The 21725-nt window shown below is 41.3% G+C and overlaps 2 protein-coding genes across 5 annotated transcripts in view; both read right to left on the reverse strand.

The window, feature by feature from the left end:
- SMIM28 (small integral membrane protein 28) overlaps positions 1-16130 on the reverse strand; it is a 25066-nt gene extending 8936 nt beyond the window's left edge. Inside the window, exons 1-2 of one of the 2 annotated variants that reach the window (XM_027690026.1) lie at positions 662-914; positions 228-465 (exon numbers count right to left, since the gene is read on the reverse strand). The gene's annotated coding sequence lies outside the window, so the exon portion shown is untranslated. Of the gene's footprint in view, positions 1-227; positions 466-661; positions 915-11426 lie in introns of those variants that run through there. The other variant, XM_027690019.1, reaches the window with a different exon arrangement.
- Positions 16131-17926: 1796 nt separating this feature from the next.
- Positions 17927-21725, reverse strand: part of ARFGEF3 (ARFGEF family member 3) — a 90704-nt gene continuing 86905 nt past the window's right edge. For all 3 annotated transcript variants that reach the window (XM_027690007.1, XM_027690000.1, XM_027689995.1), the window contains 2 exons: positions 19246-20476; positions 17927-18496 (listed from right to left, as the gene is read on the reverse strand). In XM_027690007.1, the coding sequence (XP_027545808.1) occupies positions 18305-18496; positions 19246-20476 (1423 nt within the window). In that variant the 3' untranslated portion in view covers positions 17927-18304. The remainder of the gene's footprint in view (positions 18497-19245; positions 20477-21725) is intronic.

Raw genomic sequence — 21725 nt, forward strand, 5'->3', positions numbered from 1 at the left:
AATCAAGGTTTAACTCAGTTGCAAGTTAAATCAAGGTTTAACTCAGTACTTTTTTACTGAAAAGTTGGAGGTGTCTTTTTCTGCCTTGCGTGAGCAGAGAGAGAGAGAGGCTGTTAGTAACATCCTTTTCAACTGTGGTGCATTTTGCATGGTTTCTCGAAGCTAACCTGTTTGAGCAAAAGTTGTGTTCGGGACTGATGGTACAAATTCGGGGTTAGAATCTTCACCTCTTATTTCTTGCTTGAACTCTTTTTCATCAACTCTTCTTTTAGCTCATGGCTCCCAGAAAGTTGCAGGCCTATTTGGCAGCAGCAGGCTCTATTCCTCCAGCTCCAACAATGGCAATCCGTAGGCCAGTGCTTGCTGGTTTTGACGAGAGGACTGTGGAAGAAGCAGTTCCAAGGCTGGCTGTGATCCCTGTGTCTGCAGTGTGCAGGAGGGGTTTACCCTGCATGTGAACCATGGCTGTGGGAGAGAGAGGCGATTGGTTGATAAATCTATCCAGTTTTGTTACCGACGTTGCCAGCTGAGTGGTGGATAGGGAGCAACAATGTTGGATGAATGGCTGGTCTTGGTACTGAAGCAGCTGCATTGTTTGTTGGAAACCAACCCCTACTCTTGCTTCTGCTGAGAAGGTCTTGTGTGAAGCTAAAAAGCTCACCTCAGAAAAGCCTTTGCACGCTTGTGAGAAGACTCCTCCTTTCCGCAGTGCCTCACTTCTCATCTTGGAGAGCACTTTCAGAGCTGATGAATGTTTTCAACTGCAACCAGGTCCAGGGGAGTTACAATGTGAACTACAGTGTCCACTGAGAAGCCGGCTTCTAAACGTGATTTAACAAGTCACACCAAGGTAGTGAAATACTTCTGACTTGATGTCTCAACACCTTGTATGGAAGCAAGAATGATGACCATCTTTCCCAAACTGGTGTTAAGAAAATAAATTCCTTAAGGAGTCCTGTGAGTGTGTAGCTTAAATCTATAATCTTAGGTGCAAGCAGGAAAAATTCATATACTATCTTAATTAGGGTCTTAATGCAGCCCCTAAGATTATTAATGCTATTTTTAGAAGCTAGCTATAAATTTGCTTTGGGACTGTGCATGAATAATGAGGAGAAGCAAAAAATTACATCTTCCTAAAGTGTAAACAGCTTGTTTGGCATCCTTGGATTCTAGTTAGATGGATTTTAGCAAAAAAAAAAAAAAAAGATGTGCACTTCTAAGACTCACTGACCTGATTTGCAAAGTACTGCTTTGGATTCTTGACCTCTCGAAAATGTTTAAGAAAGATTTAATTTTGTAGACCTGAGGCCAAATGGGAATTTGGGGAAATGCAGTGGCCTTTGTCATGCAGGTAATTAGAATATAAAATAATGATTGTCTCTCTGGCTTTTTATATCATCAGTGGACCCAGCAGCAAGATTACTGAGAGTAATGGGATACTGTGTTTTTACTGCCAGTGGTCAGATGCCCATTTGACACACTACCTTTGTAGAGCAGATCTGCTCTTGTGTAGAACTGAAACAGTACCACCTGAGACTGGGTTTGTGATGGCAAATTTGTTGCAGATTTCTGCCAACCCTGTGGGGCACACGTGACACTTACTTTTCCTTCTCACAAGGCATTCATAAATACCATTTCAGCTGGGGCATGCTGTAATGTGAAAGCTGCAGGGAGGAGGTTCATCCTTGATTCCAAGCCTCATGACCAGATGTCAAGCTTGTCACTTTGAAGCATGGGTCAAGTTGACCTTTGGAGATCATCAGATCTTGACATATACAAAATGTCCTCCCCTCTCTTGGCACTGGTTTTATTCTTTGAAATAGTTTAATTTAGCAGTTACACTGTCAAATAATCTGGAGAAAATAGCCAGCATGGAATAGTACTATCTAATTGGTTAAAGTTTGGTAAAGGTTTGTGAAACAATGACAATGTTTTTTAACTGAGGCAGTGTTCCTAGTATCACTTCCAATGTCCTAGCACGGAAGCAGGGAGAGACTTTCTGAGGAAGCCACTGCAGAAAATAGGCACCTCCACTGTTCTCAGTTTGAAGCTCAAACTGTTTGTCCTAAATAATTCATCACTCAAATTTGCTGAGATGTTCAAGGCTAGCAGTGCAAGTCTAGGCTGTATTGCCACTAATATTGGTAGGGAACAGAATATCCACAGTGCCCTAGATACCTTTCAAATTTCTTGCTACTTTCTTCCCTTAGTTTCCTTTGCTGCTTTCCACAGGTGCTGGTGAAACTTCCCTCCTGGAATGACTGCAGTGCTGTGAGAAAACGTATGAGGGCTAACTGAATAATGCAAAACTAGAATTTTAGTGGGTGAGGTGTTACCACTGTAAACTGTCCAATGTTGTCAGGTGTAGATTCATTGGATGAAATGGAGGAAGATGACGACTTCTGCCTAAAACCGGATGGTAGACATGTCTATGTCCTTCAGGCAGGAATGGTGTGGGCTTCTGTCATTACTTTTGCTTGGGTAACTAAGCAATTCTCTTTTGTTCTTTTTTTGATAAATTTGTCACGATATTGAAATTTTGGCTTTACTTTTTTGTGTTAATTATCAATACATTGTTTTTTTCAAAAACAAAGCACCTTCTGAAGTGCAGTCTCATCTACCCACCAAACTAAAACCATTGTCTCTTCAAAGGATAGATACAAGTTGGCATAGTCCTGCTGAGAAACAGTGTTCTGGAGATCAGTGTTTGCGGAAGAGGTGTACATACTCACGGCCTGTGGAAATCAGAGACAGGAAGACTCTACTACAAAATGTGTGCATGCTGATGCTACCTTGGTGTAGGAGCAGCAGGGGCCATGAAAGCAAGAGGAGGTACTGCTGAGTTATTGATCCCAAATCCTCATGCTGCAGATGGGTAGCTGAAAGCAAAACCTTTAGAGACAGTGCAAGGGACAGAGCTCAGGTTGCTGCAAGAGTAGGGTTGCCTTCTGCAAATATCCCTTGAAGTCCTGTCAGTGTAATAACACTTGAAAAGCTCTATGGCCATAGCAGAGTGCTGGTGGCTGGGCAGCATCTATCTGATGATACTGTCTGGTGCTATGGGGTTATATTATTTTTTTTGTTTTGTAATTTCTGTCAATCTAGGTTTGTTCCCTTTCATTTACAGTTGGTCATCCTTACCCTGAATACTTGTTTTCTCTTATTTAAGAGAAAAATCTGGTACTCTATTTAAGAGTCTGTGTCTGCCAGTATGCACTGTATGGAATTTTGTTCCTATTTAGCCAAACTGTAGAAATTCTTTGTTTGTTAGGGAGGGTGAGGGAGCTGGTGTTGTGGGTGGGGTTTTGGTGATTTGAGTTTTTTCAGCTCATGTTGCCTTGTGCGACTGCTTAGCCATCTTATTGGTACTTTGTAAACCTGTCAGGATGCTGGGACAGCGAATAACCTGCTGTGTAAGAGCACTGTCCAAAAGTGAGCAGTTATCTTTCAACTCAGACAGCACCTGGTGGAGAGGGTCTGGTACTCGGTGGGATCAGCTGCTCGCCCCGAACTGTGTTGCAGGGGCTGAAATGCCTGATGTGAGGGTTTCCCCAGCATTGGGAGCCCAGTGTGTCCTGCAGCTGCTGCCTGGCTAACTGAGCCTGTCCCACCAATGCTTGCAGCTGAAATCTCCAGTGTCTCTTTGGGCCTGGGTGTGCGGTGATCTCTGTCAGCGTGCCTCTGAAGGACATTTTCTCTCTAGGAGACCACAGTGAGGACAAAGGCCAGAAAACATAAATATTTTTAAAGCGAAAGGGGACTAACCTTGAAAAGCATGACACGTTTTTCATCACTGTCCTAAACCCTGTGTGTGCTAGTGTATTATTAAAGTGTTAGGGAATTGATCTCAGTGTGTGTTTGTGTTTTGGGGAAATGGAAGTTGGGTTGTGGGTGGATTGTGGGTTTTCTTTTGAGGGAAGTGGGAATTAAGCGTTTGGATATGCTTTTTACTTTCAGGCTGAGATATGCTCATTTTATTTATTTGATCTTCCTGATGGCTGTGAGACTCTCTCTTCTTTATGCTAATGTTTTGGGGTGTGAAAGTTGTGCTTCCATCCCCGGCACTGACTCTGTGCTATCAGAGTCAGTCAAAATTTTGTCATTGACAAAGGGGCAGATGTTAAGCTCTGTATTTTGTCTTACCTGTCATAGCTAAATGGGCTGTGGGCCGGTTTCCCACTGTGTTATATTACTTCTGTTCAATGTAAACAAAATCAAATGAGAGGCTTTTTTTTTCTCCTGTTTTAGTAAAGCTTAACTAAAAATGTGTTTATCTGGCATAAGGAATACACTGTGAAGATGGCCATGGCAGCTCAATTACCCTGGTATCTGAATTCCAGTTGCTTGAACATATACGGAGGCTAATGGTGTGGGCTTCAACAAGGCCAAGTGCTGGGTCCTGCATTTTGGCCACAAAACTGCAGGCAGCACTATAGGCTGGGGACAGAGTGGCTGGAAAGCATCCAGGCAGAAAGGGATCTCGGGGTTCTGATTGACAGGAAGCTGAACATGAGCCAGCAGTGTACCCAGGTGGCCAAGAAGGCCAGTGGCATCCTGGCCTGGATCAGGAACAATGTGACCAGCAGGACCAGGGAAGTGATTCTTCCCCTGTACTCAGCGCTGGTGAGACCACACCTGGAGTACTGTGTCCAGCTCTGTGCCCCTCAGTTTTGGAAGGACACTGAGGTGCTGGAGCAGGTCCAAAGAAGGGCAATGAGGCTGATGAAGGGACTTGAGCACAAGTCCTATGAGGAGAGGCTGAGGGAGCTGGGGTTGTTCAGCCTGGAGAACAGGAGGCTCAGGGGAGACCTCATCACTCTCTACAACTACCTGAAAGGAGATTGTAGCCAGGTGGGGGTTGGTCTCTTCTCCCAGGCAACCAGCAGTAGGACAAGAGGGCAGTCTTAAGTTGCACTATGGTAGGTTTAGGTTACACATTAGGAAGAAGTTCTGTACAGAGAGAGTGATTGGGCATTGGAATGGGCTGTCCAGGGAGGTGGCAGAGTCACCATCCCTGGAGGTATTTAAGAAGAGACTAGATGTGGCACTTAGGGCCATGGTCTATTAGATGAGATGGTGTTCAGTCAAAGGTTGCACTCAGTGATCTCAGATCTCTTTTCCAACCTGGGTGATTCTGTGATTCTGTAATTTATCCCAGCACTGTGGCCTCCTGCTCTGGAGCCCATGGCATGGCTGTTTGGGTGCTCCGACTTCAGTCTTGAAGAAAAAGCATTCTTGACTGATTCTGCTTCTCTGTGAGGGATTCTTGCTTTCAGGCTGTAACCTGCAAATAAGTGTCCTCTGCTTCTCCAAGATATATAAAAGATTGTTTTTGCAACATGTGCTGACTCAAGGCTGTTATTTTCATCAAGACTTAAAACTGAACTTTCTAGCATATTACCTAGCCAAACAAAATCAGGAATATATGTATATATATATATGCACAAAGAATAGGAACAAGAAAGAGCCATTCAAAAATTATGCAATAATAATTCCACTGTTTTACCATAAAATTCTCAGATATGTTGCTGAATTCAATTTACTTCTGGATTACCACTGTTCCGCTTGGGAATCCTGAACTTGAACTGGAAAGTGGGCATGATCTACAAGTAGTAAGCAAGAGGAAGCAAAGGTTAGCTAGATACGAGGTAGGTGGGTGAGCTCTCTTTTGTTCATTCTCAGAGTTGTAAGCTCTTGTCTTCCGCAGCTATTTAATTTAACCTGAGTTTCATAGGAGTCTAGTGGTCCTCTCTCCCTCTCCTTTCCCAAAATGCAGTTATAAACAGTTTGCAGACAACTTGTCTGAGATAACAATGGAATCATAGAACCATCTAGGTTGGAAAAGACCTTTAAGATCATCAAGTCCAACCACAAACCTAACACTGGCGATGTTACTAAAGACTGGAATTGCCCATGCATTTAAGCACTTCCAGCATTTCTGAAGAGCCAGTTGACCACATTATGCTTTTGGCTGCATTTACTTTTAGAATTGTTACCATAAGCTTAGTGAGAGATTAAATATTTTGCTACTTCATAAGGACAATATTCCAAAAAGAAACAAAATTATTAGAAATGCTTCAGGTAAGGGGAGTAAGGAAATAGAAAGGTACCAAGTGGGAATAAATGTCCAATGCTGCTGGCATACCCAATGGGGGCAAAAGCTTCATGGCAGCAGGTAGCCAGAAGATGGGGAGAGAGAGAGAGAGGAGAGAGGAGAGCAGCTGTGAAGAGGTGTGTGTGTGACTCTGAAGAAAAGGCAGATGTTGCTAGAAGGAGGAGAGCTTATACCATAGTGTGTGAAAGCTTACACTTTCACAGTGTATAAAAATAAATAAAGTCCCTGTAAGTAAAAAAATAGTAATTCCTTAGATATGACTGAAAAAGCCCTCACTAAGATTTCCTATAGAAAATACTCATTTGGTAGCAATATAATATATATCCTCTTTTACTTTTTTTTAAAATAAAGTTAATCCCATTCTAATAACAGGAATGGAACGTAATTTAAGTTAAACCACTAAAAATTAGGCTGAACTATTTCTTTCTTTACAATAATAATAATAATAATAAAGAAATATTCTATATCTGTGATATTTTTACTCAGTAATTGTCTACCAGAGGTGTAAAATCTGCCTGCATTTAAATACCAACTATGGACACCATTATAAATTGCAATATTTGTAGTATCTGCAATGATGGATGTATCTTTCCTTTTACAAGGCTTCAGGAAGCAGAGCAGATGTGTGTGTTACCCTGACCTTAAAGAATGGCACATAGGTTTTTTTGTATTTTCTGTCCACTTAGTGGACAGAAACACTTAGTTTCTTTTAGTGGTTTCTTCCAGTAATGTTTGCCAATATAGGGAAGTAACCTTTAAGGAGAAATGTGAATGTGTGGTTAACCTTCAGCTGAGATTTTAAAAGTAAACTTTTAAGATTTATCTTATTGTTCAGTGTATTCAATGTTGCTCACCCTGACTGTTGACCTTGTGTAATGCTGGGCAGGCCTTAGATAAGAACCTCACAAACTATCTGCAGTCTTGTGTTCAATTCTTTGTTCAAAGTGATACAATTTTCTGCTAGAATATTGTCAATCCCCAAATCAAATCTTGAGACCGTATCTAAATACAGCAGTCTCTGTGTCAGTGCATGTTTCTAACAGTAGATTTTATACAAAAGCATGATCGTACCTTTATAGCCTGATTTGGTTAATATCATCTGTTGGCAAAATCTATCCACTCTAGATTCCAAAGGAATTACTCCTTCTGACCTTGTTGCTTAGAACCACTGTGGTTAAAAGAGCACTGTTGGAGAAGCCATAGCTCTTCTAGCTTCTAAAACTAGCTTACTTCTTCACCAGAGTGGAAAAAATGCATATTGACTTTGTCATCACTTTAAAGCCAGTTACAGCCCCAAAGAAGAACTGTAGGCTTTAAATGTGGCTTCTTAAAATGAGAGGCTTAGCTTGGCAGCTGGGAGTGGGATTGCAAACAGATCATGAAAGAAATATGTTGTCTAAGGGATGTGTGAATGCTTGGAGGGGAATAATTGCACGTTAGGAATACCTGGACAGTGGAGCCGCTGAGAACCACTACTCAGTGTGAACCCTTTATAACTAACAGGCTAGATTTTCAGCTAGCACATGTAAGCTGCAGCCCAAGAATGATGTGCTGATGTCAAGGTGTATAGAGTTATGTGATAGTGTCTTCTGTGAAAAGCTGACATTGAGGCGAGGGCTTGTACAAGAAGGGCCAAAACTGTAGCAAAACATAAAGAAGACTCTGCTCTGGCATTTGGGCTGGTTGAATTGATGATCTGAACAGTTCTTCCAAGTGTGCAGTCCGTCACATCCTAAGTTCAGGAGATTTTATTGTCATTTGAGAGAGTATTGGGAAAATACCCACTGCATTGAGAAAAGACTGAGTATCGAGAAAAGACCTGCTTCTGGATAGGTGGGAAGAGGGTGCCCCATGGTGCATTCCAATTCAGGCTGCATGGGCTGCATTGATGCTGCTGTGCAAAATCTTGCTCCTGTGTGAAGCTCCAGTGTCGCTCACAGTTGGACAGTGGCGAAAGCCCGGGGCCAGGCTGATTAAATGTGGATTTTCTTTTTAAAGAACAAGTAGATTCTGCTTGGGGCAGTGGAATACAAAGAGAATCAGCTGTGAGCAGAACGTCTGAGGAGGCATGTCTGTTATTGGATACTGTCTGTTGGACAAATAAAGAGTTATTCCATTCTGCTACAAGGTGGGGATCCTCCCATCCCAGCATATCCTCACACTCTCAATGTCAAGTGACTGGGTGCGTTACAGCAAGAGGAATTAGGGAGCTGCTGTGGGTCAATGTGGCCTGTATGGGTGAGCAGTTATAATGTGCCCAGGTTGTAGGGGCTGCACTAGACCTGACTGATTAGAGGCATTTATGTTATGATGTTGATCTTCATGGTTTAGGGTTTTTTAAACTTTATTTTACTCCAAACGTTACTTTTTGCCATATGCAGGATGAAGCCTTCTTGAAAGGAATGAATGTCCAGCCAGCCTGGCTTGGTTTGAGCGTCTAAAAGAGACACTCTAAGTGATGTGGTTTGGCTCTTGTGCCCTGCCTCAGGCTCTTCTTTCTCAACCTGTTTTTCTTTAGCAGTCACTGCATATCTGTGCAGATCTGTGCTATTGTCTAGAACAACAGGCTTATCCTATACACCCTCCCTTCCAACAGACACTTAATTGTGGTCATACTTCTTGTCCTAGTCTCAGCACAGCTCTGCCTAAAAAATTTTCAAACTTGTAAAAAAAAATTTTCAAACTAGATTTAAATCTTCCTTTTGTTTTGTTTCATGGTTGACTTTGCAAACTAACAGTCTTTATTCTCTTGGGCTTGGGGCTGGTCACAAGACCCTGCATTGAGATATTCAATTATTTAGTGTCCTTTTAAAAGAAAAGGTAATGTATGCAAGAGAGATATAAGATCTGCTCTGGTGCCCATCTCCGCAGCCAGGGTTTTAAAAGAACATTTTTATCAGGGGCCCTTGCATTTGTGGTGCCACCATGACAATTCTACCCAGAAATTGATTCCTGTGTTTTCTAAAGGGAAGATGAATTATTTTTACAAGTGAGCATTATGAACCAAGAGCCTTGTCACCTTCCTCTCCTTAGATTAGTTACTGCAATACATTTTCAAAGCCATTTTTCACTTTCTCATTATGTTTGACATTATTGTTTCCCAAGCTTGAAGATTTGCCTGTTTCTGACCTCCTGGACAAAATTACTTACAGGGATAGATTTCAATATAGCATCTTAACCGGTTTTGTTTTGATCTCTTTCTCTCCCTGTAATCTCTGGCACAAAGGAGAAACTGATTTGAAGTACAAAGCAGTCTGTTAGGGATGTAATGTAACATTAAAAAGCAGTAAATAATTTATAAATGCTACACAGTAAAGTATTCTAAATTAATCTTCACTAATTTTGTCTGACTGTGGTAGGGAATGAAGATGATGAGAGATATCCTCAGAAGCGGTCAGACTAACCACAGTGAACAAAAATATTTCAGGTTGGGCATATTTCCTGAGAGCTGGCAAATCAGAAGTATTGCTTCTACTTTATGGATACAGATTTCCCAGTAATTACAGTGTAGATAAAGATACAAATCTCTTGCAAAAAGAAAACAGAACAAAAGACCAAACCACATTTAGTATGATGGATTTCTATTAGGAGTCAGAAATTTGCACATGCAGCCTCACTAATTTGTTTGGTTTGGGTTTTTTCTTTTTTTTTTTCTTCATGATAAGAGTAGGACCTAGCTGACCTGTGCTTACAACTAAATTGTTTTGATTTATTTGGGATTCTCTGGGTTTTGAAATCTGGATACTGACTGCATTGTTCTAGGACACTGTGTAAAGCATTTGGATAGAGTTCAATTTGTGTTTGTTTACGGTGATATTAGATGTTAAGAGGTTTATCCTGATGCTAGCTTCTTTGCCAAAAGCTCCAAAATCAGAGATCACCCTGCATTTCACATAGCTCAGTAGACAGAACCTAGGCCTTGTTCTGCCTCTTATTTTGACTTCTGCCATGTTTGCTTAGTGAACCAATTTAATAGTGAAATTGAACAGTGTGCCTGTTTAGTCCCTTTCTTCTTTTATTTTCTTTTTTTGTTTTTTAAATATTTCTTGACAGCTGGTTTCTTTGACAAATGTTCTTAACACTTTGCTCCTCGATAATAGAAGAAGACCTAGCTTCTTCTAGATAAGTACAAAGCAAGGTCACCCCTTCTATCACATGTAGACCTCTTGCACCAGTGGCAGCAGAAGCCATGCTAGTCTGACCCCAGCGTTAAGTGGGAAGGCAGCTGGAAATTTGTACATGTAAGGAGTGAGTGGAATAGTACTCTCTGTATTTATCCTGTTGCCGTTTCACATTACTGAGTGCTGTTTAAGAAGAAATGAAAATCTTTCTAATGGGATCTAAATGAGACGTGTGGAGTAGCAGAAGGTAGTTTCCTGGAATGAAATTAGATCTGACAGTTAGGATTTAACACACTCTTGTTTTGCCAGAAGTGTGTAAGATTATTAAAGCATCACAACCTCATTTATTTGCTTTGTATTCTGCTCTTAACCTTCATGCCAATGAGGCTGTTACATAACAGATATCGAAGGCCAGACCTTGTGTTGTTTCAGTGTGAGGGAGCCCATGCCCAGAGAACCCAGTGAGGCCAGGTGAGAATGCTGGCTGCATTTTCACTCTTATGTGGCAAGTTTGCCTTTGGGCTGGGGATAGCATCCCTGAGCACACAATGGTGTACCCTAAAGGTTACTGTATGATGCTATGTATTGTCACTGGAACAATTCTGCTTTCAGGAAGCCCTATGGCAATTCTTTTGACAGGGGTACTGGCCAACCCATTCTCCTTCAGTACTTTTTGGTTGCATGCCAAAGCATGCGTGGCTGCTGTGAAGGTGTTCACTATTTTCATTATTTTCATTAAACGAAAGGTTTTTTGTCATCAGGAGCAATCACTGATTCAACTTTAATCAAAAGAGGGATTTAGGTGATGGGGAGAGCCCTTGATGAGCTTTTTAGCAAGATGAAACATTGCAGTAACTATACTGTTTGCATGCACCAGTAGGTTGGGAACACGTGTTGAGTGCTAGCTAAGCTGACTGTGGTCAGGGAATGCCTAGCTTAAAAGTGCAACAAAAGTCTGGCTGTGCATGAGAGCTCCAATGCACCCATCTCTAATGAAATTAAAGCCAAAAGTATTTTCCTCATTTTAATGGAGGGAGAAATGCTTCACCTGTTTAGATGCTTCAAAATTCCGCATGGTATCTACTTGGACGTTTAGCTGCCTCAGTAGCTTTATCCTTTTCCACCCTTACAAGCCCAGATTCTAGCTAAGAGTGCTGCAGGACTCATTTGTTACAGTGTTTAGATCTCACCTGCCATCAAAAAAACCCAGCAGTTCATAGTGACTAAATTCCGCAGGTCATCCATAAAAACAGCAGTCCCTGCTGGTACACACCACATATTTTAGGCCCTTTCTCAGTTCTGTTCCTTTGCTTCATCAAGAACTGTAAAATAATTTTTATGAGACAAAACCAAAGCATAATTTATTTTGCATTTGAGCCTTTATTCTACAACACAAACAACATAAATAGTTTATACTTTTTGTTTTAAAATATTTCCATTTCAGAATTCAGTCAGAATAAAATATACACAAAATACAATTTGCAAGCCAGCTGACAGTGACTGCCCGACCACTGGACACCCAAGGACCATACAAAACTAGCGGCACAACAGGACGCAGCAGACATAGGGAGGTGTTTTTCTAAAGAAGAGCAGAAAGGTAGAGGGAGGAAATATGGATGAGACCAAGGAATTGCAGCTAGGTATCAAATTAGCAGAAGGTAAACCCCATGTAAGCACTTGCTTGACAAGGTGATTTATAGTCTCTCTTAAAAAATATTATTGGCTCCTCCTGAATATACAGCTAGAGAGATTAAGTCCTGGGAATCATGTTTTGTGGTAAAATGCTTCCTGTGACAGCCATCATCATGGAAATAAAATTTTATTTTTTTAATTTTCAAACAGGAAAGGCTTAGATCTTTGGTGAAATGGAGTGTCCACTCCCTTTGGCTTGCCTTCAGTTCTGGTTGAAGGGCCCATAGAAGTATGTTTGCAGTCTCACAAATAATGACCAAAAGTGGGGAGAGAAAAGAGGCAGAGAACAGAAAGTAGGAGGAACTTAAAGAAGGTGCTTGCTGCTGTCATTGTGTACTTTTCAATCTCTTGCTTCCATCTGCGCCAGCAAACAACACGCAGTACAGCGCTCTGTCACTACCATGCTCTGCCATTCCTGGCTGTTTCCCCTTTGGTATCGAATCCTGCCTTCCCCTGCAGAGTAGGTGGCTCAGGAGCCACAGCCTGCTTATGGAGGTGATATTTGTCCCTTGCACCTGTGCACCTGTGCCTCTCAGCTAGCTCAGTTCTCTCACTGCAGCTTGCTTCTTGTGAAAGCATGGCACTTAGTGCAGCCCAGATGAACCAAATGCATGGATAGGAAACAGGGCCTTGGTGCTCCACGGTATTTAGATGAAATTTATGGAAGTACATAAACTACCTTTTGAAAAGTGGGATGTTGGGGTAAAAGGATTGAAATAGATCCTGTTGCCATGTTTCTTAACCAAAAATGCTTTCCATAAACCCTGATTCAATGTGGCAGTGGAGACTATGCAAACCTCAACCTGTGATTTTGCCAGAAACTGGAATTTGAGGGATCTGGTTCCACAGGCAAGCTCATTATTGCGTTAATCCAGGATCATACAGTGCAGCTCCACTAATAACCACAGAATTAGGGCATTTCTTCTTCCCTCTGCTTTTAGTTTTCAGCTTGGAGACCTCTGACCACTAAGTGAAAAGACTGGTGCATGCCTAGGCCATGTGTGTTTTAATTTTGTATTTTTAAATAGCCAGCACTGCATGTTTGGCCAAATCTGTCTGTTTAGTTTATTAGTGTCACATATTAAGTATATGTTCTGAGGGGGATTAGTGAAACAACAGAAAGAGGATATACGACTTCTTCCTTGCAGCTGTACAACTTCCTGGAGTTCCAGGTGTGTTGCTGGTGAGGGCCACTAAGAGACCCTTTAGTCATATCCCTATAGAAACTCCACTCAAAATAGGGAGTTTCAGTGAAGAGGGATCACTAGCTGCCAGATGCTGTTATCTGTATTGCATAAAATCCAACATTTGTGCTTCTGTGCTATGGTAACTTGGTCCTTTTATACTTACAAAATACAGTTAGGGGTTTTTTTTTTGTCATATGCCATGATTAGCCCTGTACACAGGTCTTTTCATAAATGACTGTAACTGGAGTAATGAGTAAGTAGCCTGCTTAAACATGATCTTAGTACAAAAGCAGAAAAAAAAAGAGAGCAATTCCCTTTTTTTGAGAATTAAAAACAATTTATCACTGAGAAATGGCATGTCTAGAATGGATTGCTAAAGGTGACAATAACCAAACCACATGCTCAATTTCTCAAGTGGCTTCTACACAGATGAGGAGCTAGGTAAAAAAATAAAACATTTTGGCTTGTTTGGGTCAGCCTCCTACTGGATCTGTGCAAAAGCGAAGGTTCCAATTTTGCAGCACTGGGATGCATGGGACTATGTGCTGGTTCCTGTGGATTCTTCAAGCAGGAGCTGTATAGGGGACAGCAGCAGAAGGGGTGATGCAAGGAACTGTACAGGACTTACCCTTTCCTGAGAACTTGTAAACCCGTATGTAGAGACTAAAGGATTCAAGGACCGAGTCCTGAGTGGTAAAGATGTCTAGGTACTTAACTTCCATTGATTTCAACAGCTTTGGCACTTTGAATGTGGGTCTAACCTGTGAAGAAAGGTACAAAGTGCAGGCAGCACATGGAGCTGGATCTCTCTACTTGCTAGTTTGTTTGCCTCTTGGTCTCATGCCAGTGCTGTGCCAAGCTCTGAAGTGTCAATACCAACATTGAAATGCTGCTGTATCAAGTACAGATGATGATTACACACAGTAAGGTAAGGTACTTAGAGGTGGGGGTTATATCTTTGGCGAGCGACAATTTGTCAGTGAATTTTACAGTTAAGGTTTAGGTTTTAAAAAAGCCTCGAAGCTCAACCTGAAAGGCAAAGCACCTTACAAGTCACAGGTGTAAACTGTGCTTGGCCTTGTCATGAGCCAGCCATAGCGCAGAGGACATGAATTTTTTATCCGTGATGAGGCAAAAAACTGTGTTGCCTGTGCTTGGAGTTGTACAAGGAAAGTTTTGCCTAAATCTTTTCCTAGTAATTCTTTCTAGATGCTAAATTAAGTCAGTTATTCTCACATGAGTGTTTATCCCCAGGAAAATATTAAATCTGTATCCTAAGAAAGCATGTTAACCAAAAGATAGTGGTAGTAATTCTATGGCTGATGAATGCTCAGAAAATGTACCAGAGTAACTGCATTAACCAGTGCTGGTGTGATATAAGCACTTGGACAGCATGATAAACATATTACTAATGTGGATAGCTCTCTGTAAATCTGCTGAATGCTCAGAATATGATAGTGACTGGAGCTACAGGTATCTGTAGATACACGGATCAATCATCTCATACGTCTGCATATGTTCACAGTACAGAATAAAGTGCAAACACATGCAATGGCCTGAGACCATGTAAGTTTGGGTCAAACCTTGCTTCTGGTATGTAAGAGAAGGATCACTTTCTTGATGAGTGCTCTGCTTTTGTCCGCTTTAAATATTTGCACAGTGATGAGCTATTTCATGTGCTTAAAGGTAGTTGATGATGGACAACAGCAACTTTCTCTGTTAGTGGTTGCCTACAAGATTTGAAAACGAGATGTCCTTGCCTCTGCTTGCTGCAGTGACCCTGAGGAGGGCAGTGTGAATTAGGCAAAGGCAGCAGAGGTGCAGCTCTGGTACCTGAGAAGGATGTCAAGCCACCACAGTAAAGCTGCCAAGATGCTGCTGTTAGCTCATGCATTAGGTTATAGAGCTATAAGTGAGGATTTGAATGGGTTATATGTGTGAGAAAGACTTACACGTGTGGATACAAGGGCTACTTTGTGCTACTGATTGAGGTGCTTCCCCACTCACAAGTGGAAAGCAGAAAAGCTGCTGTAGCATGGACACGTAGCTGGACATGACTGGGATGTTTGGGAATCCCCTCCTGAAGCTTATGACAGGCTGATGCCAGTCACCTTTTCCTGGGACTGTCCTGGCAGACTCCTCCTTTGGGCTAAAAGCTTGAGGTTGGAAGGTATCACGCTGGCAGCCATGAGGCATGAAACAGATCATACAGATCTATGAAATAGTGACTTCACGCGTTTATTGTTCTACTTCTTTGGGGCTTGCTGATGTCTATGGCTAAACTAGCAAAAAATTGCTGAGAATCCAATGAACTAACTCAATTTTTTTATTTGTTTATAATTTGAAGGTGCATCAGGCTTCTACATCTCAGATTAATGATTACTGAAGTGGCCCTGGGCTGCTCTCCTTACCTGCTTATCATTTAACACATAAAGAAGAGCAGCACATGCTGAATTTTCCTATGTAAAGCTTGCTGTTTCAAACCCCACACCCCTCCTTTTAAATCACATTTCTGGAATTACTCAAAGTTACTCATGACCTCTTATGGAGAGGTGTTAATAAGAAAAGGCACTGAGGGTGACAATGGGCACTTGGTGCACAATTTGAAGGACAATGTTTAAAACAGGGCAACAGCAGTATAGCAAATCTACTCCTCATTTTCCAGTATGGTAGTTGTACTGTAAATAGTTGAAACAAAATTATATTTTAGGTCAAGATGGTGGCTAATCAGCTAACACTAGGTTATACTGTTCGTGACTTGAGAGAGGTGGTAGTGGTATTGTCACTCCTAGAGCTTTTTTTCTGTTTTGCAGAAGTATTTCGTATTGCAACCAGAACACATAACCATAGTGTTTCCTAGATACTAGGGCCTCTTCGGTAGTCCTGGGTGATTTCACCAGTACTGCTGCCAATTTTAGTACCCCAACATAATTTAGGGATTTTCTTTAGTTTTAGATCAGTACCACAAGGATCTGCATCCATTCAATGCATTTATAATGAAAACCTGTTTTCATTATAAATGCATTATAATTATAATGAAATTTATAATGAAAACCTGAATATTTTAAATAATCAAGACCTGTTTTGCATTTGGTTTATTATTCTGATTTTGGCTGTTGCCTAACTAATGTATGGCTTTAAAACCGGTTCTATATAGATGCCCAGTAAAAACTTGCACAAAAAATATAAGCACTCTTTACCTAAAGATGTATAAGAAGGACATGGTAACAGAACTCAAACTGTGCTACAACTCTCCCAGATACCAAAGGCTAATCTAACCTGTCACCAAGGTTAAACTGTTGGGAGAAAACTGACAATTGAAAAAATTGTTGGTCATTTATAAATTCAGCTTAGGTGTTAGGAAAGAGTTGTTTTTATGGAACTTTTATGTCCTCTAAACAGTTTAGCAAAGAGAAGTTTTGAAAGAAAGGGAAACAGCATGACTGACACTACAGAAATTTATGGGACAAATATTCCCTGCACAAGTCTAACAGGTGACAAATGGAAAGCAGGCAACAGAGGGAAAAGGCAGGAACATAGTGGCAGGCTCTTTGTAAACACAGCAGCTTGGGCGATGGCTGTTCAGCGAAGCCTCTTGGCTCCCTTGGTTTTTCTAGGTTTAAGATGCTAAAAGCAGTTAGTTGTGCAAAATCTAGGCCTGATATAAAGAGATGACATTTTTAGAATGCTTTGGAGCAGGGACTGAAGCTGTATATTTAGTTGGTATGCACATTTTAAAAGTCTTGGGAGAACAGCATTAAGGGGTCACCAAAGATTAAAAATCAACTTCTTTTCAACAAGTAATTTCAACTCTGATCAACAAATTATGTGGCATGGGAGTTCGAGATGGAATGTCCCAGGGGCCGTGACATAACTTGTGCAGCAAGGTAACCCTTTGCTGTGTCTAGTGCGAAGAGCATCACATATGCATTTGACAACACAATAGTCAATCCTTCCCCTTCTCCTCCCTCTTACTAATAACAGCAAATTGCAGTAGTCCCTATAGGAGTGCTGCACAGAGGGGGATGTACCTCCATGAGGATCTGTCCCTTTCTATTTACAGCAGCAGGTAAGAAATGGGAGAGAAACAGGAAAGACTTTCAGACTATTTTCCATCTTGCTTCAGCTCAATGTGAAATGATAGGCTACATTTAACAAAGGTGATAAGGGTGTTCCTGGCTACAGCAGCTCTATATAAGCAAACGAATTTCCAGTAGAATCATAGCCACAGTGTTGCTTAAACTGGAACACTTTATCCCTACTCTGCTTAGTTGAATGCTGCATACCAGCACATGCTGGTATTTATTCTGTGGTGTGTCTTCCCCACGGCTTCACAGGAAACACAAAACGAACTTCCCTTTTGCCCTTAGGGGGAATTTGACCTGTGAAAAAGTGGTCAGCTGTAGGCACAGCTGAAGAGGCAGCCAGGGTAGCACTGGAGAGAGGGCAGCTTGACAGTGCCATTTCTCTTCAAGCAATACTCCACAAGAGCAATGAAAGGATGAATAGTCTGTGCTTGGTTCACCAGTTTTAGACCTGGAATACTTTAGCTACTCCAAATGTGACCAGACTTCAAAGGCTCTTCTTGGAGCAAAATAAATTTCCACTTTCTTTAGTAAGTGATGTATATGGTTACTATAATAGTCTTTAGTTGCCTATCCTCTCTCATGCTAATTTTTGAAGGGAAAATGTTATCCTAAAAAGTGTCACATTTTTACTTGTCATACAGCTCCATCTTTTTCCCGACTTGCATTTATTTATTTATTTATTTATTCATTTATTTATTTATTTAAGTTACATGGCTTACTGACCTGGTTTGACATCCACATGACAGTTGCATTCACAGCTAATTGCAAGTGTGGAAGTTCTGCTGCAGTTTCTTGTGGCTCCCACCGTCGCAAATTTGAATTAAAATGAAGGGTACTGAAATCTATCACCCCTTCAGGTACCAGCCTGACTTACTGGTAGTTTCTGGGTTCTGGGGCTATGCCAGACACTTGGACAGACTCATGTTTTGCCTCCTTTGCTAGTGTGAGCGAGGAACACACAATCTCAAGTGGATGACATAAATCAACAAGCTCATTGTTTCTTAATTTACGACCAACAAATAGGCAACTAATGAACCCCAAATGCTTCTTTGCTGTATACCTTGAATGCCTTTTGCCCTTTGCAACAGAGCACTGCTTGGTTTAAATGATGATATCGTAAACTCGGCCCACTCTTCCCAGCCATTCCCGTACTGCCTGACGGACACGGATATCTGTCACATGGCAAGTCAGCTGGCTGATACAGGGGAAGACTGCTGGCTGCAGGGCTGTGAAAGTTTGGTCTGGCAGGGCCTGAATCTGGTTGAGAACTGTCAGCACCATGTTGGTCCATGCCTATAAATAAGTTGGACAGAAAGAAAAGACTCTTTAGAAGACCTTTCTAAACAGATGAGCTCATTGGATGAGGCACAAAATAAGATATCTAGTGGCTACAGCCTCATGAAGAGGACTGAGTAATGCCAGAATATTCATTTAACGTTCACTGTGTTTTCCTAATTCACATTCGTACTATAAGTAATTGTTTGACTTCGTATTGCAGGCATCATGCTCAGCCTTCATCACCTTTTTTTTTGTCCTACAGTGAAAAAAGTCTGTCAAGTTTGATGCTTTCACTGATTTGTTCACTTGGACATGCAAGCAGCAAGTTTCTGTTTAGCAACAGAGCCCACTATTTCGGCTCTGGAATTAACAAAAAAACCTCAAGTATAAAAACATTGTGACAAGGAGCATGCTGTTTTCAAAAGCTTTAAGTGGGCTAGAGCCCTCAGCAGTAAGCAATGAGTTTGCTGTAGGTTATTAGTTCTTAAGATTAAGTGCAGCTTTGACCCAAGTCACAGAAACACTCTTGAAAGCTGAACTAGTATTTGCCTGATAACGCTTCCCTAAAGACCAACTTTCTTTTAATAGGACAGAATCAGGTTTTTATCAGTACCAGCTGCTGCAAGATTCAGTGGTCACCATGAGGACTTCTTTATATAAAGAGGCATTTAATGAAAAGATTATAATAAAATCAATTAAAAAATATGTATAGGTATATTTTTATTTATTGCTATTATTATTAGCATTCCACAAGAATGTCCTACCTGTATCTGGGCCTCAGCATCCCTAACAGATATATTCAAGGAGCTGACTGTAGATCCTGAGCGTGGTCTTTTCTCTTGTCTCAGGATCTCTGGACCAGCACTGAATGAATGCCTCATTTGACCTTGATCTATAAGATGTTGTGGCCGCTGGAGTACAGGTGAATCTGGCCCTCTTGAACCCAAGAGCTCCCCTTTCTTTTCCACTTTGATCTCTTTGGTGAAGGATGTCATGGCCTGTTGCTGCTTTCTCTTCTTGTATTCTGTCATGAGCTTGGAGATGGTTTTGTCAGTGGCTATGGTGTAGATTTTATTGCCAGCACTCTCCCACCATTCTTTTTTCTTGGTTTGCTCTTTTTTCTCTGGTTTAGGACTTAAGGGTGGGGGGAGCAGCAGCATTTCTCCACTTCCTCCTCGAGCTGTCAGGCTGTCTCCCAGTTGGTCCCTGATTTGACTGCGGTCATCCTCTGATGGTGTGTCCTTTCCAGATAGCCCTCCAGTTGATGGGGTGGAGGTTTCTGAGTAAAAAGATGGTAAAATGAAGAAGGAGTCACCTTTGAACACTGGAGGCTCCTCTACATTATTCTCCAGGTCCAGATGCATCTGGATATAGTTGTTGCACAGTTCCATGCAGAGCTTATGAAGCCGCTTGATTAGCCACCCCCAGTCCGCATTGCTGACGGGTTGCACGCTCAGAGATGGTATTCGAGCCCTCCACTGCCTCTTCTCCTTCCCTCGGGGGGGACTGACCTGGGCAGTCTCTTCAAAAATGTCTTCATCTTCTGAAGAACACTGCTGTGATGAGTCTGTGCTTCTCTCATCATCTTCAAAGAGGATCTTTTTCACTTGCTCTGCAGTGATGTTCTCCTGGTTTGTCAGGATTGCACAGATCAAGGCATGGAAGTAGATGTTGAAGCTCATTGCTGACTGTCGATACAAATTGGCAGCTCCACTTATGCCAGATACTTTTTTCAGCAAACACTTCAAACCAGGTCTCGTGTCAAACTCTCTGGCTGTTCTGTAGGAGTCCAGCAGTAAGTCAAAGATGACAGCCAGGTTTTGCATGGAGATGTACCTGAGAAAACCAGCCAACTTGTTTTCTGGTACTTGTATTGTCATTTTCTCCTCCAAGTTAGAAGGGCCTTTCACAAATTCTTCCAATAAGATGTCATATAAATTCTGGAGCAGTACTTGGTGGGACAGCAAGCTCACCACTATCGTCCTGAAAGGAATACTTGGTAAACCAAGCATAGGAAGGAAAAAATCATAGAATATTAAAACGGTGCATTGTGCTTTCACTAGGAGTACAGAACTACTTATATTGTAGAATCTAAAACGAAAAGTGCAAATGAAAGACCAAATTTTCACAGCCTTGTTACAAAAGAAGTGGAGAAAGATAAAGCGGTCTAGAATGGTCTTTCAGCTACTCTTTCAAATATTTTCCTAAAAGAGAAGACTCTTGGATTGGTTAAGCAAAAATTGTCCACAGCAAGCACACTAATATCACTTGTGTAGAGATGGTATTAAAACAAAACTCTATTACGATTTTTGTCCTTTTCTCCAGTATCTGACACTGAGGGATTAAATATTCTGGGTTTTAATTTTCTGGCAGCTGCAAGTATGCTCAATATTTCAGCCTGCTATAACTGAAGGACTTGTTAACACAAAAGTTACCCTTTCACCAACATGTCAGACAACCTTAACCTTGCCATGACAAATTGAAGCCAAAACTAGTTTACTATTTGGTTTCCATTTCACTAATGCCAAGAGTATTTCTTAAAAATAAACCTCAAAGAGCCAACCAACCAATAAATGAACATGTACAGAAACAGCAGCAGTGCAATGCAGCATGCAAAGAAGCTGAAGTCTGGCTGAAGGCACATGTTTGCTCTTAAGACCAACTTGAACACTGAGAAGCTAGCATGGAAATATCTACTCCTAACCCTGTTTCTCACATATAATACTGGGTATTCCTAGCTGTACTCCTGATAGAGAGATGCTGGGAGTTGTTCTAGCCCTCACTCATACTTGATTTGCACAGGGGACCCAGGAATGGCAAATTCCTCCAACAAAAGTTTTCAGGTCATTCACCAGTAAGTAATACTGAGAGGCTCAGGCAAGTAAGGCTTGAAAGAAAGGGTGGACACGATTGTTGTTTGGTATCTCATGGATTTAAAATTATAAAGTGTGGAACCTATCTTAAGACCTTTAAAAAAAAGTTTTTGCATAAGACTGCAGCGGCTATGTTTTAAATGGAGTAGACACATATAGCAATACTTGTTTTGATGTATGATGGGTTGTGTTTTAATTTGCATGGCTACCAAGTGAGGAAGAGATTTTTCAGTTTGCTTGCAATACTGAAGTTTTAGGTCTAAGTTAAAGCAAATCTTCATGTAACATGAGAAGTTCAGTTGTAGACCTTTAATATTTTTTGCTGCAAAAATTATTCCCCTTTCATTAAACAACTTTCAAAAGCATTTGGG

This window comes from Neopelma chrysocephalum, unplaced genomic scaffold (assembly GCF_003984885.1).
Source record: "Neopelma chrysocephalum unplaced genomic scaffold, ASM398488v2 Primary Assembly neopelma1_23, whole genome shotgun sequence".
In the NCBI taxonomy this organism is placed as follows: Eukaryota; Metazoa; Chordata; class Aves; order Passeriformes; family Pipridae; genus Neopelma; species Neopelma chrysocephalum.